At 46.0% G+C, this 25,766-nt stretch overlaps 1 protein-coding gene across 5 annotated transcripts in view; it reads right to left on the reverse strand.

Moving 5' to 3' along the window:
* Positions 1-20,972, reverse strand: part of SLC39A12 (solute carrier family 39 member 12) — a 92,093-nt gene extending 71,121 nt beyond the window's left edge. For 3 of the 5 annotated variants that reach the window (XM_055147489.1, XM_055147490.1, XM_055147486.1), the window contains exons 1-6: positions 20,877-20,972; positions 19,705-20,081; positions 14,636-14,917; positions 12,909-13,116; positions 3,401-3,573; positions 60-234 (exon numbers count right to left, since the gene is read on the reverse strand). In XM_055147489.1, coding sequence (XP_055003464.1) covers positions 60-234; positions 3,401-3,573; positions 12,909-13,116; positions 14,636-14,917; positions 19,705-19,962 — 1,096 coding nt within the window. In that variant the 5' untranslated portion in view covers positions 19,963-20,081; positions 20,877-20,972. The remainder of the gene's footprint in view (positions 1-59; positions 235-3,400; positions 3,574-12,908; positions 13,117-14,635; positions 14,918-19,704; positions 20,082-20,876) is intronic. The other 2 variants (XM_055147487.1, XM_004605480.2) reach the window with 2 other exon arrangements.
* Between the last annotated feature and the right edge of the window lie 4,794 nt (positions 20,973-25,766).

Genomic DNA, 25,766 nt, shown 5'->3' on the forward strand with positions numbered 1-25,766 from the left:
TATCACTCCAGCGTGCGCCCCCTTTCCCCCAATCCCTTTCTACGAGAACTAGGACTTACTCTCCAGAGCTGTGGGTGGCAGCTTTGCTTGTGGGGTGAGCAGAGGCCGCTGGCAAGAGCAGCTGAGCAGTTGCTGGATGATCCCTGGACTCATTTGCTTAAAGTCTTCCTTAGAAATGGGCACACGGCTGCTTTGTAGGTAGATCTCCACCAGCTGCCGGGCAGAGAAGCAAGTCTGCATGGGAGAAACCCTTTGTTATGACTCTCAGCTCTGACCCAAACACATCATCAGCTGCCAAGCTGGAGGAAGAGCAAGATTCTAACGAGATTTGCTAAGACAACGAAGCCTTCCTCCACACACTTTTTCCTCTGACTTTTATCCAAAAATAATTCCAAGGATTATTTCAAATATCTGATCAAAGACAACAGGGTCTCACTTCCATTCTTAGTACTAAATAATAGTGGCAATACTAATAGCAATACTACCATTTAATAACGTCGAATAGTATGAGTTTGCAAGGTATTATTTCCCAAACACTGAAAGCTGTTTTTCACGCTGTACTGAATGTGCTCTTCCCAGCATCCAAAGGAGATATTGATGCCTTTGTTATTTTTCAGTGGGGATAGACTTGGGGGGAAGTGCTGCTTAGACCCTAAGGCTCTGAGGTTAGCTGGACACCCCAGAAATGCTGGGGACTTCCAGGATTGTCGCAGACGATGCTCAGGAGACCATGTGGCATTGAGAGTCAAACCTGTGATGGATACACGTTGGCCAGACCCTAACTTCTGCCTTCTCCCAGCACCTCAAAAGGGATAGTTTTTCACAAGCCAGCTAAAACTGCGAGTACCAGGAGCTACAAGATTGTGAGATTCCTGTTTTTAATGATCTTGAGCCTAGGTTGACGTGTTTTTGTCAGAACCAATTAAAGTAACTTTTTTGTTCTTTTTGGGTCACACCTGGCAATGCACAGGGCTTACTCTTAGCTTTGCACTCGGGAATTACTCCTGGTGGTGCTCAGGGGACCATATGGGATGCTGGAAATCAAACCCAGGTCAGTTACATGCAAGGCAAACATCCTTCCCATTATGCTATTGCTCCAGCTCCTAAAGTAACTTTTAAAAACTGAACTGTTAGCCCGCTGGAGTGTGGACAATAAATGTTAGGACCACCCTGTCAACATTGGCACATGGCTAACATGGGATTGATCCCAGTGCCGCACATGGTCCTAAGCACAACCAGGAATGATCCCTGAGCACAGAGCCAGGAGTAAGACCTAAGCACCACCAGGTGTGATCCCCAAAACAAACAAAAAGGTGACTAGTTTTAGAGGAGATATGCCTAAAGTAGGTGATCCCTACATTTAAACAAAACAAGAACAGCCTGTTCTTTGTGCAAACAGTGTCTCCGGCACACAGATCTGATTCCCACCTAAAATCTAGGCCTGAAGAAGTAGTTAAGAAAAGTTTCACAGCAAACCACTAATACAGGTGTCGATGTTAGTCCCCTTTGGCTAACTACTTGTAACTGTCACGGTCATCCCGTTGCTCATCAAACTGCTCAAGCAGGCACCAGTAACATCTCCATGTGAGACTTGTTGTTACTGTTTTTGGCATATTGAATATGCCATAGGGAGCTTGCCAGGCTCTGCTGTGGGGCCGAGATATTCTTGGTAGCTTGCCGGGCTCTTTGAGAGGGGCAGAGGAATTGAACCTGGGTCGGCCGCGTGCAAGGCAAACACTGTACCCGCTGTGCTATCCCTCCAGCCCTACTATAAGCATAAATTTGAAAGAATGTGCTTGATATATGCCTCTCTACGTGTATATATATACACATATATATACATATATATGCCCAAAGTAACAGAAATTCATTCTAAAAGGCATACAATAGTGGGACTAGGGGATAGTACAGGGGAACAAGGCACTTGGTTTGCATGCATTCGACCCTGATTCAATCGCTGGAACCCCGTGTGGTCTGAGGAGCACTGCTAGGAGTGATCTCTAAGCACAGAGCCAGGAGGACACTTAGCACCACAACATATGCACCACCAGATGGATATCATAGCTAAAAATATGATGTACTACCCAGTCATGTGTTCATAATTAAGGAAACAATATTAAGTATTATTTGAGTAACATTAAAAATATTTTTCTCTTTTAAGATACAGATTCTGCTCAAAGGGAATATTGCTCATCTGAGATATAGATAATAAAGATAGCTTTACTTAGTTAAATCAATATTTCCCAATAAGAACATTATCAAGCACACAGCATATGTCATCAGAAAACATATAGATGTACATACTATATATGTATTATATATGGTTGTGAGGATATGGATGTATATATATAGATTTATATATATCCTCACATCTATCTATCTATATATATATATAAATTTCCTCACCTCAATTTCCTCACCTGTAAGATAAAATAGCCTAACTCCATATAGTTGCTATAAGGCTATGTGTGTGTGTGTGTCTGTGTGTATAAGGCTATACACATATTACTACAAGGTAATATATTTTTGAAATGGCAGTATCTTACACGGAGTAAAGACTCAATAAATATAAATAATTCTCATGAACACCAATTTGGGGGAATTTTAACTAACTAGAATTGAGGAGATTCTATAACCAAAACTTGAAAAGTGATGGATTCGGTAAGATTAAGAAATTTTTTTACTCCTGTTCTCCCAGCACCTTGATATGCTAATGTATATCCCAGTATTTCCCAAATTTTTATAACCACAGCACCCCATTTCAAGGAGCATCAAGAGAGACTCATGAGTGAAGTTTGGAATGCACTTGAGAAAATACTGATGTGGGTATGATTACCAGCTCAGCTAGCTCTCTTATTAAAAACTCAGTACTGCCTACTGCACAAACATTCCTGCTTCTCACAGCCTGAAGTAGTCTGTTTTAGAGTTCAGTCTAGGTTGAAAATGTTAATTCATTATTCAAAGCATTTATGTCCTTTCTCTACCTCCCCACATCTCTGTAAGCTGCACCGAAGTTTGTGCCTATTTACCTCAGTCCTGTGCCCCTTATCCGTATGATGGTGACCAGCTCAGAGTAAATACTTAAGCTATATTTGTTGGATTAGACATACATTCTAGTTAGACCTAAGAAAGGAAAGGTTAATTGATCATTTTCTCTCAACACAAATAATATCATATATTTATAGAAGTATATGTAATTCTTAGTCCAAAAAAATCTTGTTTATGTTTACAGAGATCCATGATAGAGAGGGAAAAAGCATAAGCACTTTATGGAAATATATTGATTTTACATTTTAGGAAACACACTTTCATTTAAGTTCTCTATAAGTCTTCTAGCATGTTCATAACTGGGCTTCCTTAACAACAGCGATTGAGGGTGTGGTAAGAATAACGGCAGTACCTGATCCCAGGAATCTGGACCATCCTCTGCCTCTTGGTTCCGGGAAGCAGGATGATTAGGGGAATCCCAAGCACGAACTCCTACATTGTTTTCTTTCCTTTGAAGCCGGTGGCTACTATCCTTTCTGACACAGGTATTTTGGGCCCAGAGAGTATTGAGGAGTAGGTCTAGTTCTAGAAATTTCATACAAAATGTGGTGTCACGTAGTATAAAGACAGGTCAATTTCAGAACGGTCATGATTTCACTGGGTATTTTACTAAATGAAATTTGTCCTGATACCAAGTCAAGATTTCACCCTGAAGGAGAATAAAGATAATTCTTTCTTCTAATCGATACTGATTCCCTCCCAACATCCTGACTGGCTTTGGGGACAGAATCCATCTCACCAAGTGATCCCCACCATTGTCATTCCTGGAAATGATGAAACGGGCAATTCCACCAAATGGAGAGGCTTTACAGAGTCAGATGATACCTTTTTCTAGGTGTCAATAAAAATATAAACAAAAGATGACACTGGCTTCATCCATATAAAATATATTCCCTTAAGGCTCTAGTAGATTATCCATAACTTGGATTGGGAAATCGAACAAAGTATGTATCTCTTCAGTGTTGATGCACAGAGTAGAAATGAAAGAATCTGAGGTTGAACAGATAAACTAGAACTCGTCTCCCAAAGCTCCTGTGACAAGGTAGCCACCTCAAGGTCTCATAGTCCCCAGGGTAAAACAATTTTGATCTTTTTGATAACAAGACTTCAGTGTGCCCAGGAAAGACAACTGTCAGGATTTTACTCTACAGTCATCAAGGGTGTCTGATGATTGGCTATGTGTAATATCCTCTGTTCTTAACATATCTTAAATTTTCATGGGCTTACTAATTGTCCTTAAAGTCTCTGTCAACTTAAACAATGGCTCACAGGTTGGGAGCCAGAGTTGGGATGTGAAGGGCCAGCCTGTATCTTAAAGGGCCAGCCTGTAAACTTGTTAAGGGCTGCTCAGGTGACCCTAAGGCTTGGATAGTCTTCGTGTTTTTGTCTCATTCTCTGGCACAGATGTAGCAGGATGGAGGTTTAAGGTGTAAATCCTATTGGCTTTCCTGTGGTAAATTGCGGCATTATAGGCTACAGTTTAGTTCCCCATTGGACCTTTTTAAAAAGGTGATTGATAGGAAAAAATTGAATATAACAGTGAATTTTTCGATGAATCTATTTGCTTGTGAATTAAATATCTCATCTTTTCCTAAATGCTATCTCAGTGAAAGGAAAAATTATAGAGTTGCTGCAATATTTTTATTAAAATGACTAGTTTTCAAGAAAAATATCTGAGATTTGCAAATAAATGGGAAGGTGTGGCTCAACTTGGGTTTGGTTTGTAGAGGAAGTAATAAATAAATGCATCTTTCCAAGAAATGAGGTTTAGCAAAGTACTTCAAGGTAGCATTATAAATATGCTGAATATAAAATTGAACTCATTGCATATAAAAGAACATTAATATAATTAATTAATAGCCACCTTCTCTATTGGATGATGGAGTCCAGAAAGTTAATGTGAGAAGAAAAATCTTTCAATAAAAAGGTTAATAATTCTTCAAATAGAATGTGACATAAAGTAATTCTCAGGCATACATCAGTGAATTCATTGACTGCTTTATAAGAAATACTGAATGAAGATCTTTACATTAAAAAAGTAATGAACTGAATGGTAAATTGAGTCTATAGGAAAAATAAAGAACATTATAAACATAAATATGTGGATTACTGTTAAAACATTAATCAGAACTTTAAGCTGTGAAAGAAAGCTCTAGATGTTGAAAAAGACTTTGAACTAAAGAGATAAGTGCATCTTTTTTCAACATTATAAACTCGATAAGAATGCAGTCCTGGGACCAGAGCAATGTACAGTGGGTAGGTCATTTGCCTTGCACATGGCCAATCCAGGTTCATTCCCTGGCATTTCATATGGTCCCCAAGCACTGCTAGGAGTAATTCCTGAGCGCAGAGCCAAGGGTGATTCCTGAACATTGCGAGGTGTGAGCCAAAAGCCAAAAGAGAAGAAGGAAAAAGAACACAATCCATAGTCATTATTATCTACCAGTAATAAACAGGAGTTATTTGCCAAATGAAGACATCTGTCACTGTCACTCTCATCCCATTGCTCATCGATTTGCTCGAGCGGGCACCAGTAACATCTCCATCGTGAGACTTGTTGTTACTGTTTTTGGCACATCAAATATGCCACGGGTAGCTTGCCAGGCTCTGCCGTGCGGGCGAGATACTTTCGGTAGCTTGTCGGGCTCTCCAAGAGGGATGGAGGAATCGAACCCGGTCGGCCGCATGCAAGGCAAACGCCCTACCAGCTGTGCTATTGCTCCAGCCCAGTGAAGTCATGTAAGAAGTAAATATAGGCATAAAAATTGTAATGAGGAGAAATTATTTTCATTTGGAGATATTATATATGAAAACCCTCAGATACGAAAAAAATTAAAAATCTATCATGGAATGTGTTAAAAGATCAAGTTTTCAAATTATCAGTACCCTTCATACATACAAAGGTAAGTTAGAAGAGGACCCCATGTAAGATAGCCAAAAAAACGTTAATGTCTGGGTAAAAATCCAACAGGTAAAGTCTAGGGCTCTGTGAGGGACAGCGATACAAGAGATCTTACGAAAAACAGCACGAGGCAAGGTGACTTGCCTTTTTGGGTCGCGACATTTCCCTTCACCTATTAACATCTCATAAACCAATTTAATCCCTGAAAATTTTCATCCAGCATGGCGTAGGCCCTGAAGGCTTGCCTTGGCCTCATCACTGAACCATCCAGTGCAAGTACTGAGAAGGGCTTAAACACATCTTAGCGACCATGTGAAAATCTTGAGGTACCCAAAGAGCCTTTTTACTCCAAACTGCAAGAAACTCTCTACAGTACAGAGATGTAGGTCCGTACGAGGTACAGACCCTTTTGAAATGACTGAGTGAGTCTATTCTTAACCTGTGATAAGATGGAAGCTGCTTCTTCTCCATCTGGACTGGGTGATTGGGAGCATGTCCCGAGCGGTCTGGAGGCCGCTCATCTGACTCAGAATCTGAGGGAGTGGCATCAGACTCATAATCCATATCACTTTCATTTGATGCACTGGAAGCGGAGCTATATTCAGCCTTAGAAATATTTTCACTATGAAAATCCTTTTGAGACTTAGGTACGAGAGGAGCTGAGGCCGTATTATCACTAATATTCTCCTCTTCTTCATTCTCCTCCTCCTCGACCGTATTTTCCCCAAACAGGAGAATAGAATCAATAATCTCCCATGTAACCCAGAATTCCATGGGAATCTTAGTCCCTTCCTTATATGCCTTATAGACATTTTTCTTAACTTTTTTCCAAATCTTGGTTTCAAGAGTTCCTTCATCTGGAAACCATGGGTTTACCTCATAAACTACTTTATTTTTATTTATTTATTTATTTATTTATATTTATTTATTTTGCTTTTTGGGTCACACCCAGCGATGCTCAGGGGTTACTCCTGGCTTTGCACTCAGGAATTACTCCTGGCGGTGCTTGGGGGACCATATGGGATGCCGAGGATCGAACCCGGGTCGGCCGTGTACAAGGCGAACGCCCTACCCGCTGTGCTATCGCTCCAGCCCCTCATAAACTACTTTAAAGCAGAACCAGAGTTGGTCTCTGGAAATGCGGAGTTCTGGGTCCCCTGTTTTGTGGGAGAGATGCTGAATCAAATCCATATATGACTTGGCACGTTCATTCTGGCTCTAGAAACTATGAAAGGTCTTGGAAAGATGCAGAATCTGTCCCATCTTAGTGGGGGATAGCTGCTAGGATTCTAACTCTCAGCACCCTAAAAAAATCTATTCTCCCACTCACTTTCTAGAGTAGGGTACACTGAATAAGATAGAAGATACAAGAGATAAAGCTCTTGAGTTGCATGCAGATGACCCAGTTCAATCTAAACACCACCATTGGTCCCTGAGCACAGCTAGAGTCATTTTAAAACACAGAGCCAGGAATAGTACCGGAGCACCACCAGAGTCAGACTGCACAATGCTCCCATCCAAAAACACAAAACAGAAAACTATGTGAGAAAAATAACAAAACATTACACAAAAGCACATACAGAGACAAGTACCACAGAAAGACAAACATTTCCTTAGTTATAAACCCAACATCTTAGAGCATTTCTCCCTAAGTTATTTATATATAATGAAATTTGATAAATAATGAAATGATCATAAAGTTTTTATTCTATAGCTGGACACTGCTAATATTAGTTTAAGAAAACAAATAACCCTGGGAACAATGATGAAAGCTAAGTCCTGCCAGACATTGAACTCTAAAGTCAACTATACAGCAAAATAGAATATTACTGGCACATAAAGAGACAGATGCAGCAATAGAATTGAATAGAAAATAAATACATATCTACCACCTATATCATAGATTTATATTATAGCAGCATCTCAAATCAGAGGAAGAATTCATAGGAAACTGTGTATTTATGTAAGAAAGATAGATCAACTCCGCACAGCATACACCAAAATTCATTCAAAAGGGATCCAAAATGAAAACATGAGAGTACTAAAAGAAAGCACATCAAAATTCGAGAGTGTTATGAGAAAGGTTTGATTTGTTTAGATAAAGATATAAAGCATCTGGAGACATGACTGATTCCAGGCCTAGGCAGGAAATACACAAGATCAACCTGCAATATCTTATATCGGAGAGAAGGAGGGACCTGTTTGAATGATTCTGTCAAAAGGATGTAAGAATCCACTTGAATAAGGTTTCACTCGTGGAAGAGACCATTGGAGCACCAATTAGTATAAAATGACAGTAGATTGAGAGATATCAAATCATAATGACTCAAAAAGAAAAGCTCATTGTTCTTTGCAAAATCCAAGGAGATGTGTGCTGAAAGTGGGTAAAAGACCATACATGATGGCCTCTCAGTATCTGTATTGCAGATTATAATGCCCAAAAGGCGGAGGAGTTGGGGAGGGGGGGAGACAGAGACAGAGACAGAGAGACAGAGAGAGACAGAGATTAAAAGTGTTTGCCATAGAAGCAGGCTGGTAGCAGGAAGGATATGGGGAATATTGGTGCTGGAAAATGTACACTGGTGGATATGGGTGTTGGAACATTGTATGACTAAAACCTGATCACAAAAGCTTCGCAACTACCTCTCCTGGTGATTCAGTGAAAAATAAAATAAATTATAAAAAAGAAAAGAAAAATGCAAGGAAACTATGTCATTATTTTGAAAAGTGGTAAATTACACAATAATATACTATTGGGACTGCAGAGATAATGCAGTGGGTAGGATGGTTGCCTTGCTTGCAATTGACCTGGGTTCAATCCCTAATACCCCATATAGTCCCCCACATCCTGCCAAGAGTAATCCCTGAGTGGGAAGGCAGGAATAATCTCTGAGCACAGTAGGTTATGGCCCCCAAACCGTAACAAACAAAACAACAGAATGTACTATATCCTGTTGACATGCTGGTGGAAGGGGAAAGGTAGTATTGCAAGTATATTAAAAAATTAATACTATTGCAAATCACAATACCTCAATAAAAAGAGCTGAGTCATAGTAATATTAATAAAACAATACAATAAAAATAATGTGTTATTTTCCTTAAAAAGCAATAAAATAAACTTATGATGAGGGGGAAATTTCTTCAATAGAAGAGAGTTACACTAAAAAAAATGAAGAAAAAAAGCAGATTAGAAATGTGTTGTTTGGTCGTTTGGTTGGATTTTGGGCCACACTCCACTATGGTCAGAGATACACTTAGTTCTGTGCTCAGGGATTACTCCTGGTGGGCTCGGGGAACCATATGGGACACCAGGTATGAAACCCAGGTCAGCAACATGCAAGGCTTTTTGCACTATCACTGTTTCTCCCCCTGGCCCCAGAAGTTCATTTGTTTAATAAGCTCTAAGTAATCAATCTAGCAAAGCTTTTCAACAGATTAAAATTCCTCAGAATGAAACAACCCAATGTTATTTACCTCCTGATATAAGGTCCAAACTGCCAAACTGTAAGAAAGAGCTTTCAAATAAACAACCCAAAGCTATGAAGTCTCTCTCTGTGACAAGCAATCTACACAAAGGTCATGTGAACCAATCAGCAAAGTCCAGATGGAACAAACCACTCTCTCTTTCTCCCAAGGAAAACATTTTAATAAGAGATAGCGAAAGGGGCCAAAGTGATAATACAGGCAGCAAAGCACTTGCCTTGCATGAGACTGAACATAGCCCAAATTCCCGGCACCATATATGGTCCCCCAAGTATTACAACCTACGTTTATGACTGTACACAACTGGGAATAGGCCCTAAGCACCGCTGAGTACAGTTCAAACACTCCCTACCACAACACACACACACACACACAAATAATGGAGGGGTGGCATAATGTTCATAAAGGAAAATTAAGAGACATAAAACCATTTGAATTTTACAGAATTTTTTAGCACCTGATAGAGAAAAAAATGAAATATTTTGAAATCAGAAAAATATGAAAATAAATAGAACTTTAATGATATTATAGATACATTTTTAAAAATTACTTAAAACAGGGCTTGCACATGGCTGACCTGGGTTTGATTCCTCCATCCCTCTCGGAGAGCCCACCAATCTACCAAGAGTATCCTGCCCCCATGGCAGAGCCTGACAAACTACCCATGGCATATTCGATATGGCAAAAACAGTAACAACAAATTTCACAATAGAGATGTTACTGGTGCCCGCTCAAGCAAATTGATGAACAACAGGATGACAGTGCTACTTAAAACAGGGACTGGAGTGATAGCACAGCAGGTAGAGCGTTTGCCTGGCATGCGGCTGACCCGGGTTCGATTCCTCCGTCCCTCTTGGAGAGCCTGGCAAGGTACCTCGAGTATGCTGCCCATACGGCAGAGCCTGGCAAGCTCCCCGTGGCGTATTTGATATGCCAAAAACAGTAACAACAAGTCTTGAAATGGTGACATTACTGGTGCCCGCTTAGGTACAGTGCTACTTAAAACAGGCACATTTCATCGTCTTTCCAAAATACAAACATAGCAACACAACTCTAGATCAAAGGCAGCTGCAGAGCCAAATTCTCTCGGCCTCTCTGCAGCATCCGTTACACTGAGACAATAATGATACTCCAGAGTGGAATTCTGGCTTCTCAAAAGCAAAGCTGCTGATTTGCCCAAATGGATGCATTGAGCATCTCTCACGAGCGATTATTTAGGCATTTTTACAAAGCTCCCAAAAAGAATGAGCAAAACACAGTACAACTCACATCTAACTGTATTCTGTATTACAGCCAGAGGTCTCTTCCTAGCTCTTAGGAAGAGCAAGTGACACACATTTTCCCGTAAGTTGAAAAGTAGAATCACTACATTCCTTCCACTGCAATAAAAACTCTCTAACTAAAACCCTATCACTCCAAGTCACAATTCCTATTTCTCAGAAAAATAAAAATTATTCTCACCATACCACGCCTTCCACAGGACCGTTCCCTGGTTAGGATAGCCCGGCACCATGATTTAATTGTATTTCAACTTTCATCTTAACAGAAAATCCAAATGAATTATAAGAAAACACATCTGGCCTTCAATTTGCTGAGCAAACAAGTTGGTAACAACAGCTACACTGCTGAGCTCCAACTCCTGTGCTCTTGGTTCCACATTGGAAGATCTATTCCAAATAGGAAGATCTTCTGTTCCGTGGTTAAACTCCTATCGTATTTTATTCTGTGACTTCCCTAGAGAAAGTGTTTTAGAAACAGTAAAAATGTTTAGGAGACATACTTAGAAGCCCTAGTGTGCAAAGCAGGCCATTTTGATACAGTTAAAAAAAATCTTTTCACTTTTAATACCTTGAAAGGGGAAGAAAGGAAAGAAGGAAAGAAGGAAGGAAGGAAGGAAGGAAGGAAGGAAGGAAGGAAGGAAGGAAGGAAGGAAGGAAGGAAGGAAGGAAGGAAGGAAGGAAGGGATGGAGGGAGGGAGGGAGGAAGGGAGGAGGGGGAGGGAGGGAAGAATGGGAGGGAGGGAAGAAGGGAGGAAGGGGAGGGAGGGAGGAGGAGGAGGGAGGGAGGGAGGAAGGGAGGAAGGGGAGGGAGGGAGGAAGAGGAGGGAGGGAGGGAGGGAGGGAGGAAGGGAGGAAGAGGAGGGAGGGAGGGAGGAAGGGAGGAAGAAAGGAAGGGGAGGAAGGAAGAGAGGAAGGGGAGGGAGGGAGGGAGGGAGGAAGGGGAGGGAGGAAGGAAGGAAGGAAGGAAGGAAGGAAGGAAGGAAGGAAGGAAGGAAGGAAGGAAGGAAGGAAGGAAGGAAGGAAGGAAGTGAGGGAGGGAGGAAGGAAGGGAGGGAGGGAGGGAGGAAGGAAGAAAGGAAGAAAGGAAGGAAGGAAGGAAGGAAGGAAGGAAGGAAGGAAGGAAGGAAGGAAGGAAGGAAGGAAGGAAGGAAGGAAGGAAGGAAGGAAAGAAGGGGAGGGAGGGAGGAAGGGGAGGGAGGAAGGAAGGAAGAAAGGAAGGAAGGAAGGAAGGAAGGAAGGAAGGAAGGAAGGAAGGAAGGAAGGAAGGAAGGAAGTGAGGGAGGGAGGAATGAAGGAAGGAAGGGAGGGAGGGAGGGAGGAAGAAAGAAAGGAAGGAAGGAAGGAAGGAAGGAAGGAAGGAAGGAAGGAAGGAAGGAAGGAAGGAAGGAAGGAATGGGAGGGAGGGAGGAAGGGGAGGGAGGAAGGAAGGAAGAAAGGAAGGAAGGAAGGAAGGAAGGAAGGAAGGAAGGAAGGAAGGAAGGAAGGAAGGAAGGAAGGAAGGAAGGAGAGATGAGGGGGGGATGGGAGGATGGGAGGGTGGGAGGGAGGGTGGGAGGGTGGGAGGAAGGGAAGGAGGGAGGGAGGGTGGGAGGGTGGGAGGAAGGGAAGGAGGGAGGGAGGGTGGGAGGGAGGGAGGAAGGGAGAAAGAAAAATGGTGATGCCAACATTTTGAATCCATTTTGATAACTCAGTCTGGCTCAGTCTCCCCAATTTGGCAGTCAAGATGACTAGTTCATGTTACTTTTCTTTCAAATTAAGTGACTTTCATGGAGCCCAGGGAACTGCTACTAAACCTCTTGCTCTGTTTAGAATATCAATTCATCATTCTACACAATATTTTCCCCCAGACCCTGAACCCTGCACTAAGATCAAGTATTCAAGATTTTAGCTGATATGCAGCTCACAACTCACCCCACTCCCAACACCACACCACACCACACCACACCACACACACACACACACACACACACACACCACACCTTTGCAGGGATAATTCTTCCTTTATGGCTGGAATCACTTCTTCATCACCTACACATCCTAGCAGTTTGCCCCCCAAAGGCCACCTGAGCTAAGACTAAATAGTGTTGAAAATAAAACCAAAATAAATTTAGCCATCAAAGTTTTCATCTTTGCTTTTTGATACTATTTAGCTAATAGGTGTGTACCTGGAATTAAATTTCTGGAAACATACTTACCGGAGAGGTGGAGAGTATTTGTACTATTCAAAGAAGTGAAAATATATTTTGTGAAGTAGTCTGGGGAAGGTAAGTGTCTTTGTCCCAGACAAACCCCTCGGAGGGACAAGGCCATCACGGTGGCTGCCAGCTGGGGAAGGGTATTTTCGTCCGCACCATTACTGCTCAGGATTCCAGACTGTTCCAGCAATGTTCTGGTTTCCATACACTAAAATCAGGTACAAAATCAAGAGAGGACAATATTAGTTTCTGAAGTTATTTTGATCCAAAGTCACCTAGATCCCCTTTCAACCCTAAAACAATCACCAGGAAATAATTCCTTTCAAAATGCATGGGGTGTTTGTGGGAACATGGCCGAGAATAAAATTCTGTTCTACATGTTACCATAGATGGAATGTATATAAATCCCCTAAATTCCTAGGTTAAAATCACAGACACTAATATGAGGGCATTGAGGACTGGGGTTTATTCATGATCTTTGAAGTTGAGTAGGTCAAGTGGGTGTAGCCCTCACAAATGGAATTAGTGCCCTGTTTCAGGGAATCTCTTCCCCATCCAGCATCAGGGACCAGAGATCAGATACCTGTCTCAGATCCAGTATGGAGGCTCACACCAGACATCAATTCACCAGAGAGCCTTGGTCTGGAACTTCCCAATCTCCAGAACCACGAGAAATAAGTTTCCATTGTTCATAGCCACCTTTACAGGGGTCCTTTTATTATAGAGACCCAACAGGCTAAGACTCAGGCCAATGAATCATTTAAGAGAATGAAAACTCATTTCCTGACTCCCTGGCAAAAGTATGAGTGACTTCTCAATGAATTCTTTGAGAAAAGACAGTTTTAATGGTCTTACATTCAATAAACTTTAGCTGCTCAAACTTGCCACACAGTGCAGAAAAGGTAAAAGAAATGGTGGGCTGGGACAGTCACAAAGAGCACTGGGGGTCAGACTAGCTATTCTAACAGGGAACAGGGAACGGAAGGGAAAGGAAATACCACTGGGGACCATAGGCATGCAAATAAAAACCACAACACAGGTTGGGGAGGTGGCTCAAAGGACCGAACACATGCTTCTCTTTCAAGAGCCCTCAGTTCAATCACTGGCACCATATGATCCCCAGAGGAGAGGAGAGAAGAGACAGGGAAGCACTGGAGGGGAGTAAAGTGGAGGGGAGAAGGGAAGGAGAAAAAGAGAGAGGAAGCGAAGGAGGGGAGGGGAGGGGAGGGGAGGAGAGGAGAGGCAAGGGGAGGAGAGGGGAGGAGGGAGGGAAGGGAAGGGGAGGGAAGGGGAGAAGGTAGGAAGGGAAGGGGAGGAAAGGTGAAACTGCTAACTCCCATCAAAGCTACCCATTGCTTTGCTGAGATAGTTGCTGATAAAAGCATCTCTTCCAAATTGGTCTATCCTTCTCCTTCCCTGGCCCAAAGACAAGGCAATCCGCCACACTGCCCTCACGCTCCATTGCACACTGTGGAGCGCAGTCCAAAACCGTGAGTCACACCTACTTGAATGCTCAGGGAATGCAGAGGGATGAGAGCTGGCCCGTCATCCACCCAACCACCCACCCAGCTCGTGGCTAAGCCACTTACGATCATGAGTCATTCTCTTTCCCCTTTCCTGAAGTTCTGTCACTCACTGCCTTTCACTGAAATCCCCGAAACGCTTCACTCACTTAGGATGCCTCAAACATTTTTGGTCTAACTCCAGGCTCACTTTGCCCTTCTTACCTGGCTTCCTGAAGGCTCAAAGTACTGCCAGGTGAGGGCCAGGATATCTTCGGTCTCGTTCTGTGACAGGAAGGAAGGGTCTTCGTCCTGCCGGAGGCTGAGGAGGCTGCGCAAGTAAAACTCATACCCTTCGTGACTCATGTTGAGTTTGGAGGCGCAGACCTCTTCCCGGTGAATAATGTAATAGAGGAGAAGAAGCGACAGTCTCTGGGCCACTTCCTCTCTCGGTGACCCTTCAGAATCTCCTCCAGCCATTAGTAACAGAGCATCTGGCTCAAAGCACTGTGCAAAAAAAGGAAGGAACAAAAACGCTTTGCAAACACACTGGGTTCTCAACCACACAGGTTTGAAGTGAGCAAGTCGGTCCACTTCCATGGAAATCGTCTTTGTAAACGTCCGGTTTTCATAGATACAATTTGCAACTGTAAATATATTTTTTTTGCTCCTTGTGATTTCTAAATCATGTTTCATGCTCTGTGGTTAACTTTATTCTGATAACGTATCCCACGCGTATCACAGAGAAAAGATGCATCAATCGACTGTCTCATGGATTAAGACAGAATTATGGTCAATGATAGACTGTGAGTGGCTAAGTTTAGGGCAGACAAAGTTCCATTCAAATTGTCCCCTGTGTTGGGGGCACCCCTAATTGACGATCCTTGTTCGGGGTCAACTGTAGTTCTAGCTAGGACCACACCACAAGCCTTTGCTGCTTATCATTGTGGGGGAGGGACGGGAGACAAGCCAGATCCAAGCAAGAGAGGCGAGGATGGACGTTTGCATCATGCTTCCCTCCTTCCTGGGTAGCCCCTGCTGAGAACTGTCCACCATTCCTCCCTCTCAACTGCAGAACGAGGTCTACGTTAGCTGCTTTAGCGACCCCCCACCACCACACCAAAACACTCCATTGGAAATAGATGCCCTCCTCTAACCCAGGAAGAAAATAAAAGCCAATGTGTCAGCATGAGGGTCATTGAAAACGTTTCAGTGGCCCCTTTCACAGCTATCAGGAAAATGGGATGAATTATTTTAGTAACAGGGTTGAATTGCCACTTCAGGCTGGAGACTGGCTCCACGTAAAACACCTGCCTGGCAAGAATCACACCTGGGTTCTATCTCACAACACACACATACACACACATATAGAGAAATGCACACGCACATGCACACATGCAAGTACACGGATGCAGACACACATGCATGCACACGAGCACGAGGTTTCTAGTTGTGCAAAGTAAGCTTTAGATTGCTGCAGAATTATAGAATGTTCTTCACAAGCAACTTGACTCTGTGTGTGTTGAGCTACATCTCGGGGACCTGGTGTAGATCCCATACCACCACTGGGATGAGCCACTCTCCCAGGGGCCCTGGCAGCTGCAAGCAGCAAGTGACAGCTTGGGCAATCTCAGTCTCTTACTCTCTTCACAGCTTTTGTTTTTGTTTCATTCAGGCTCCTGACGGTGCCCAAAGCTTACTCCAACTCTCCACGCTGAAATCACTCCTGGCAGTGCTCGGAGGATTATACGGGATGCCGGGGGATGGAACCTGGATCAATCATGTGCAAGGTGAGAGCCTTACCCTCTGTGCTATCGCTCTGGCCCTACATCAGTTGGTTTTCTAATATGACTTTGTTTGTGAGCTATAGTACAGTGAGAAGGGCATTTGCCTTGCACGCAGCCAGCCCAGGTTCAATCCCCAGCATCCCATATGGTCCCCCATGCACCACCAGGAGTAATTTCTGAGTGTAGAACCAGGAGTAACTCCTGAGCATCGCTGGGAGTCACACACACACATACACACACACACCACAAAGATCCATCCATGTACCTGCCACAGAGGTATGGAGTGGGATGGGGTAGAGGTGGTGGGTGGGACACTGGGAATAATGGTGGAAAATGTGCACAGGTGGAGGGATGGGTGCTCGAGCATTGTATGACTGAAACATAATCATGAAAGTTTGTAACTGTATTTCACGGTGATCCAATAAAACCTATTTAAAAAAATCTATCTTGGACCCTGAAGCTGGTGCAGGCATTCTTTGTTAAAGAAGAAAGGACTCATTCAGGCATAATCCATTGATTTGCCTCTTAATCATGTCAGGTGGAGCAGAAGGTTTCAAGGAGAAAACACAGATTCTGTCATTCTTTTTGAAGGCTTAATAATGAGAAGCTTTAGGGGGATAAACTTTAATGCAGGAAGCCAACTTAATATACAAGAAGCCCTCCCCAACTTTAGATACAAGAAGCCCTCCTAACTAAATTAACTGTATTACCAGAATATTTGATAGAATTTTCTAGAGCATCAAATCTTAGTTCAGCTTGACATAGACCAACGGAGAGCCCTGGGGATCCAAAGCAAAGGTGATAGGTGGTTCCATCCTGTCATTTAGTTGACGATTGCCAGACCTGTAGGGTTTAAGCCCCAAAGAGATTTAGAATTTGATTTGGGTTAAGAACAAATCCGCTGCCCTCTGTGTCAGTCTTAGACTTCTGTAAGGTAGGGAGCAGCCTAGCGACGCAGCTCGAGTACAAGACGACAATGGACGCTTTTCCCTGCCAACTCAGGGACCAAAAGGACGAGAGCTGGTGACGGAAGGACAAAACTCTGGGTGGGATTTTGTGGGTGTTGTGCTAGAATTCGTGGCATCTTAGGCTGACAAAAACATCTTAGGTGAGACGAGTTAAAAAATAAACTTGCAAGACAAAACTTTCCCACTTTACCAATGAGACAGAGAGAGAGAGAGAGAGAGAGAGAGAGAGAGAGAGAGAGAGAGAGAGAGAGAGAGAGAGAGAGAGAGAGAGAGAGAGAGAGAGGAAAAGGAGAGTGGCAAGAGGGACAGAGGGGACTTAAAAGAAGCAGTTCTCCACCCACCAGGGGAGGCGAAGGGCTGGGAGCCAACCCAGAGGCTGCAGAAGTCGCAGTTCTCTGCCACACCACAAAGTCGTGTAAATATGTTACGGGAACGGAGGGAGCCAGGGCCGACCAGCAGGGACCTGGGACACAGGGGCCAGCGGCCTCAGCTCCTGTGCAAGCACCTGTACCCACACGTGCATCCCTGCAGGGCTGCCCGAGGAGGTGGTCTTCACCTTGTCTATGGACGGGGAAGAGAGACCCAGTGTGACCCAGGCCTAGGAGGTGCCGGAACATGGTGCTGCTGACTCAGCTACGTTTCCTTCACCTGCAGCTGCGGGAAGCTGCAGTTCCATCATTGGCGAAGTGGAATTTATTCTTTACTGATACTTAATCCCTCACTGAATTCATGACAGCTCCCTCTGCCCCGCCTTGTTGGAATTTTGTGCACGGAAAACCTCGTGAGCAGTATGGACAATCAGACCCTCCATCACTGAAAAGCCAAGAGTTACCATGAGACCACATTATTCATTTTCCAAAGGGTGGCACCTTGAATGGATTTATTTTAAATGAGTGCTGTTCTCCACGACTTCTGATCGCTTTGCAGGGAAATGAAAAGGCCGTTCCAGTGGGTTCTAAAATAAAATCGTGACTAAAAGTTTTCTCCCCACAAATCCAAGATGTAAACTGTCCTCTCCTACACCCCCTTTCTGCTAGGCACTCAGGAGTATGAAATAACCCTTTCACCCTCTCTTTATCACAGCTTTCTCAAATTAACCCTGCTTCTTTGTGGAGAAAGTTCTAGAAAAGACCCAAAACAATCACCCACCCACAAGCTTGTGCCCTGGATCAAGCCCAGCAGTAGGCTTGGGGGAGGGGTCTCAGAACATGTTTTTCCCCCCAGGTTTTTATAAAACATGCACTATTTAATGCTTCCCAGGTATTTCAGTGGCACCTCCCCACCACACACACACACACACACACACACACACACACGCATGCGAGCGCAATCTAGCTAGAGAAGCCCACGGACACTGGCCCTGGTCCTTCCTCTCTCCCACAAAGAAAGTGAAGGAGCTGACAAATAGAGCGGCTTCCACTCCCTGGGAAGGGAATTATTTCAAACGGAAATACAATTGGCCCAGCTCTGACCATGTTACAGAACACAAGTAGAAAATAACGGGGTTGGGGGGGGTGGGGGGGAGTGGGAGGGAGGGGAGAGAGAGAGGAGAGAGAGAGGGAGAGGGAGGATTGACAGGGAGAGAGGGAGAGGGAGAGAGGGGGCAGGAGAGGGGGAGAGGGAGAAAGAAACAAGAAAGAGGGAAAGGGAGAGAAAGGGAAGGGAGAGAGGGAAAAGGAGAGAGGGAAGGGAGAGAGGGAAAGGGAGAGAGAGGGAAGGGAGAGAGGGAGAGGGGGAGGAAGAGGAAGGGGGAGAGTGGGAGAGGGAGAGGGAAGGGAGAGATAGAGGGGGAGGGGAAGGAGGAGGGAGGGGAGGGAGGGAGAGAGAGAGAGAGAGAAGAGAGAGAACACAACTTTGCATGTTTACATTCTTCCCCTGACTGGGAGCCAGCCAGCCTTAAGAAAGGCTTCAAGTCCTCAGGGAATATTTCCCTGAACCAAATTCTCAGAGGACCTTAACAAGCTCTGACTTCTCCTTATTTCCAGTGGGGAGCCTCTATATAAACTAATGGCAGCGCTGATAACACATTCTCTCCAGGAACCCTCGGGAATTTTACCAGTTGTTGAATCATGTATTTATTGTTTGCACAGAGGGGGAAATTCTATTAGCAAGACCCTTCTGTCAGGACAAAGCCCTTGGCTGGGAAAGACTCTCCTGGAGTCACCGCATCCCTCTAACTGGGCGCGGGCCAGCTTGTTGCTCCTCTGAAGAGAGGGTCGGACAGCAGAACTGAGTTCGCAGTGGCAGAGTAAACCCTCCCAGCCTGCAGAGGCACTGTCAGCAGGCGGACACACAGCAAAGCCTGCCGGGGCACACCCAGCGACGCTCAGCGCGTCCTCCTGACTCAGGGGTCACTTCTGGCAAGGACTCAGAGGCCAGGTGCTGAGTTACGGGATTGGTCCCCGCTGGGTGGTTGGCGCTCTCCTCCATCTGCAAGGGGATTACCAGCCCCAGGCGGGCACTGGCAGCTCTGCCCCATGAGCTTCCCCACTGCTCTTTCCGACGTGCTCCGCTCGGGACCCTGCTCTACGGCACTAACCTGATTGCAGTCCCCTGGTGGTCTCCCGGCCCTCCGTGGGCATGCAGACTTTTCCAGCAAGGTCCAGAGGGGGCTTCCTGGGTGGCGCTGGGGTGGATGGTCACCTGCAGACAGATCCTGGAGGACCTCCATCAGCAGGCCTGGACGCCAAGGACCACCACTGTCCTGGGTGGAGGGGCTTTCTGTCTCGGAGGCGGGGACCAGGCCGAGCAGGAGAGAGGACAGCACCCAGAGAGCCCAGAGCTTCCACACGCACATTTCTGCCCGGCTGTCCCCCTGGACTGTCAGGGCTGGTGGCTGGGCTGGTGGTCACAGCGTGGACTTGGAATTGGAGGAATTTCTGAGAAGGCGAGAAATCCCGGCTGTAATGATCACTCCTGCGACACGTTTGAAAGGTCCCTTAATTGGGCAGCTAAGCTGATTTGCCATGACAAGCTGTTTCTGAACAACAGGGCGTCTGTAAGTGGTTTGTAACCCAAATCGGCAGGAAGCCACCATGGTTTGAGATTTTCCAACTATAACCCATCCGAGGAGTTTGTTCTAGGGCCTCTCTCTGAACCAAAAGTTAAAATTGAGAAGAATACATTTCTCTGTTTCCCCTCCAAATCCTGGGAACAGGAAATAGCCCCCACTTAATTCCATTGTAAAGGAAATCTCGGAGAGGCAAGGTTGATATCTCTACGTAATAAATAATCAAGAGAGAAATGTTAATAAGTTACCAAATCTGGTTGAGTTACAAGACGTTAGACAGGAGAGGCTGGGGAAATGATGATAACATAGGGATTAGAACTTTCTAGAACTTTCCAGTTTCTGATTTATTAAGAGTAGTAGAAACTATCTTAAGAAAACAAAGTGTTTCAAGAGCTCATGAGCCACGATAAAGCCACACACTCACCAAAAAAGCTGGTGTGTGATTTTACAGCCAATCAGCTTTCTGGAAAAAAGTTTTAAAACCCAAACAAACATCTCTTAGTAAGACTGCTTAAGGAATGTGAAATGTTAGCAGCCTCTCACTTCAGATCTTGGCCCAGAGATGAGTTTAATAATGACTCTGGGGTAATAACAACGATTCTGGGTCTACTTTTATGGTTAAAAACGTTTCAGATTTGTATGTTCGCATTTCTTTAATGACAGAGGATGACACAAACAATATTTGGAAAGCTGGGACTTACCTTGGGAAGGAAGATGAATGAAGACTTGCCTGCAACACTGAGGTCTTCTAAATCTCAGTGCATTTCATGGCCACAAAAGCCTGTTTTTAAAATTCCTCAACTGTGCGCTGGGAGCTGGGCAGGATAATTTCAGTCCAAAGAAGTTTTCAGTTGCTATGGGGAAAGCTGCTCGGAAGGTAACAATGAAGGCGGATAAAAGGCAGAATTTTCTGCCTGGCAAATTTTCAGGAAAACAAATTGGTGTGCAAAGTTTCCCAACTTCATCACAGACCTTAGAATCATCCTGTCCCCGGCCTTTTAAGGGACAAACGGAGGCCAAAGAATTTCACCTTCACAGTGAAAAACACTGATCGTTTCTCTCTTTGCAGTCTGTCTTGATACCTTTGATCTACACTGGAGCCGGGACTGTTGGCCCAACAGACTGTTGAGGACCTAATTTATTTTCCGTGGTTCAGAGGTTTAGAAGGGGTAGGGTGCTTTTAAATAGAGCTTTTCCAACAAGACTGTAGGATAACATTGGTTTGTTCTTTCTGCCTTGCCACAGGGAGCTTAGGTTTATTGGGTACTCCCATCACAGTGCTCCCATTCCTCTGTGTTTATCTGTAAACTCTTTCTTTGTGCTTTGCGCCCCCAACTGGTCAATCACCTATATCTCCTAATCAGACCCTGTTAACTTGTAAATATTGCTTTTCTCTTTTCCTTAAGTTCTTTGCATACTTACTTCAGAGCAATGTCCTTTTTGTATAGATGCAGGAAGACAGTTAACACTATGCTTTTGTAACTTGGGAACTAACTGACTCCTAATAATATTCATTCCTGGGCATCTGTTCTCTCGACTTAAGCCTCACTTGCCCTTACTTCCTAGCACCCCAGGGTCCCAACGAGGAACTGGATGGACTCAGGGCAAGTTGTGAGCTACCCTGACATCGAAACGGGCCTGGACAAAGCGCCACAATACTTAACTATAAGTTAAGAGCATGGTCATGGACACAAGACAAAATGAATTTTTTTGAGGCCTGGAGTTCTTGTGGGATAAAGGAGGCCAGTGAGCCCCAGAGACCAACCAACTCAGTGGCTATGCTGGGCTCAATCATTCAAGGCCCCTTCAGGAGTGGGGGGAAAGGGGTCCCATATTTGTTGTGGAATGATGATGTTTTCTAGAAGGGAAGAGAGCTGGAGCCCTAGAAATCAAAAGGGACTGAGAGCTGGGTATAAGTGAAACTCAGGATCTTTATGACAAGGATGGTTGGAAATGATCACTCTGGATAAGAACCGTGTGCTGAAAATAGGGAAAGGAACAAACTTGATAACCTCTCGGTATCTGTATTGCAAACCATAATGAGAGAGAGAGAAAGAGAGAGAGAGAGGAGAGAGAGAGAGAGAGAGAGAGAGAGAGAGAGAGAGAGAGAGAGCAAGAGAGAGCGTAAAGTGCCTGCCACAGAGACAGGCTGGCAGGAGGGTGGTGGGGGAGAAACTGGAGACATTGTTGGAGGAATGGGTGGAGGAACACTGTGTGACTGAAGCCTAACCGTGAACAGCTTTGTAACACCGCATTTCACGGGGATTCAACACAAAAATAAATAAATAAATAAATAAATAAATAAATAAATAAATAAACAAACAAACAGACAAATGAAACAAGGGACACAGAAACAGAGTGAACCTGAGATGTGGGAGGGGGGTTGCCCTGAGCTCATCTCGGGGGTGGTGGGGGGCGGAGGAGCACAGGGGTGAGAAAGAGTGGGGGTCATCAGTCTTCTCTACCAGCACGGGCTGGTGAACTCCGGAGCCAGAGGGTGAGCACTGCCGGCGGGATGGAGGCCGGGCACCCGAGAGCAAACGTTCCCGGGAAAGCTCGGCTTCTCTCTAGCCTCCGCCCGGCAGGAGGGGACCGACCGGGCCTCTCTGAGTCTGTGTGACATAAACTGGGAGGTGAGTCCAGCCTCACCGAGGAGGGAGGGTGAGCGGGAGAAGGAAGCGAAGAGGGGGCTCGGGACCCAAGGGAGGGGCACACGGGCTGGGGCCAAACTCTCCGCGGGCTCCAGAAACGCACTGGCGAGCACAGCGCCCGCCCCGTGCCCCCAAATCTCGCCGACTGGTGCTCGGGTGGCGCTGGAATCCAGGCCCGCTCCCCCGGCCACCTCGAAGCACCTTGGCTTGGCCCTGTTCCTGGAGTGAAGCCTCCTTTCTCGGCCCCAAGCTCAGGAACCGGCCCCCAAATCAGCCCTGGGTGCCTCCCCGCACCCCAGCCACTCTGCAAGCCCTGCCCAACGGCTGCAGAACTGAGCCGCTGCCCTACTGGGGGACTTGGGGACCTAATTGTTAGCTCCCCGACACGACTGTCCAGCCTGAAAGTCCCAGCTCTCCCGGCCTCACAGCCCTCCCCCCATCCTCCCCGGGCCCTCCCCGTGGGACTCTCCAGCACGAGCTGTCAATCAACCATCACTAGCTCCAGCTGCTCCCAGCATGCCCCGCATCTGGGCATCTGGTTCTGCCCCAAGTGACCAACAATCCCGCCCACGCTCTAGGAGGCGCTTCCTGCCCTCCCAGGGGCCCTGGGAAGTGGGCGCCGGGGGACCCCTGGACTGGCTCTGAGGCAGGCTGGTCTCAGAAGGAACAGGACTGATAAACACACTCAGCCCTGCCGTCCCGATTCTGATTGGGAGCAGAAGTTCCTGGCCCAACGCACCTGCTTCCCCGACCAGCCTGAAATCAGCCTCTCCCCTGTGCCAGTTTCTTGCTCCCTCCTCTTCTAGGGGTGATAAGATTCCCAGGGTAACAAGCCACCGCAGACAGACTTCTTGACAAGGCATTAGTCTGTGATGCCATGACAGGCTACAACTAACATTAAGTCTCAACTAGGCCTCAGTTTCTGTTTCCCCAAAGCAGGACTTGGAGTTTCTGGTAAACTCCCAATTGAGTAATTCACCTAGATAAGAAGACACTGGGCAGTTGGATCTGGCCAGTCACGAGGGGCTTCTTGGAAAAACCCCAAACTGTTCCTGGTACCTGCTGTCCAGTTGCTCACCACTGCTGCAATAGGGCAATGCTAACACCAGGCCAGTATGTAAGCCGCTTCTTAACTGAACCCTTTACAAACTGCTTGTGACTCGGGGTCAGGGTCCTTGTCAAGACTCCACTGCGTTGGATGAGACTTGGACCCTAGTTCAAGCTAGCAATAAACGTCTTTTGTTCGTGCATTATCGTGTGTGGACCTGGTTTCTCCGAAATTGGGGATCTGAAACTCGGGCACAAGTCCCTCGGGGGAGCAGCCGCCTTTCCCGCCATCGCTCCGGTCTGCCCACGTGTCTTTGTGCTTTCCTGGCAAGGTGAAGAGGGGAGGCAGGGAAGGGAAGGGGCGCCCTTGGCAGTGGCGTTCAAGAAGCTGTCAAAACCGAGATGTGACTTGAAGAGGAGTTCTGGGGCCAGAGACAGCGGGGGGCATTTGTCTTGTTTGATCCCCTACACGGCACAAGGTCCCATAACTCTGTCGGGGGTGATGGAGCCAGGAGCAAACCTGGAAAACCCCTACGGGCTGTGGGCCAAAAAAAAAAAATAGAAAGAAGGAAAGAGGCATTTCTGCTGCCTGCACCCCCTCCCACCCCCGTCCAGCACTAGAATGCCACCCAAAGCTCAGGGGCTGGAGACCCCCAGGACAGAACCTGCAGGATAGGACCCTCCGCATGAGGCTCAGCGCCAACCCAGGACTCGGAGTCCTTATTCCTTGGCAACGCCCTAGCAACAGACACTTCTCTGCACAGAAGCTCCCCTGCCGGCGCCACTTGGGAAAGGCCTGAGAGGCAGCTCTGCAAGCGCATCCCCTGAGCCTTCTCTCTGGCCGTGCCCCCAGCCCTCTGCTCGGGCTCTCCTCTCTCCTCATGCTCCCTAGACAAGACCTCTTCCCCCAGGTCTTCTCCCGAAATTCCTTTTTGCAAGAAGACACGGTGAACCCGGGAGACCCGGGCAAAGGTCGGACCTGATTTCTTTCCTGCAAAGAAAGGGCAGCCAGGACGGACAGCTCTCCCCACATAGCTCTCCCCAATGGTCTGGGGTCAGCAGGCTGCGGGCTGCCTGAGGGAGGCCGGTGGAAGTTGGAGTCCCCCACACAGGAGCCTGCTGACTCTCCCTATACCCACCAGTCCCACCACTTCCCCTGCCCGCCCGTGCTGAGCCAAGTCGGAGGGGGACAGCACTCTGTTGGGACCACCAACTCCTACCTGGGGGCTTTGTACCCCACCAGTCTCCAGTGGGTGGTGTCTGGAGGCAGGAGGCAGGGGGGGAGGGAGCCAGCTCTCCTTCCTTCAGTTCTGATTCTCTTTTTGTTGTGATCTGAACTTCTCTTTCCCTGTGTCACTACATGATAGTGACTACTTGATGCACAAAGACTGGAAAGGGGCCACCAGGAAACAGGAAATACAAGATGGTGGAAGGGACCAAACAACAGATGGACACGAGGATAACGCTCATGACTGCCATGTGCAGGTGGGCAGGCTGGGCACGGTGCAACTAGAGGGCGCTCCACTCCATTCGGCACTCACCGGGGAACTGCATCACTGCAAGAATTTTCCAGCAGATATTCTGAGTGTCTCTAATATCTAGACCCCGTTCTAAGCAACAAACATGTGTGCATATAAATTTCCCACATGTAATGTCAGCTAAACCTAACCTACATCTCACTCATCATTTCAGAAATATCCAGGATCACCAGTGAGGCCCTCCCTACTATGGGTTAGTTGCTTCAAAACATAGAGGAGGGAAGAGGAGGCTCAGGGGAGGGGAGGAAAGGAGAGAAGCAAAGAAAAAGGAAAAAGGAAAAGGACAGCCCAGATGTGGCTCAGTTCCAAGCACTCAGTGGTGCTCCTTGACCCAGGCCCTCAGACTTGGTAGTGC

Source organism: Sorex araneus, chromosome 9, assembly GCF_027595985.1.
Source record: "Sorex araneus isolate mSorAra2 chromosome 9, mSorAra2.pri, whole genome shotgun sequence".
In the NCBI taxonomy this organism is placed as follows: Eukaryota; Metazoa; Chordata; class Mammalia; order Eulipotyphla; family Soricidae; genus Sorex; species Sorex araneus.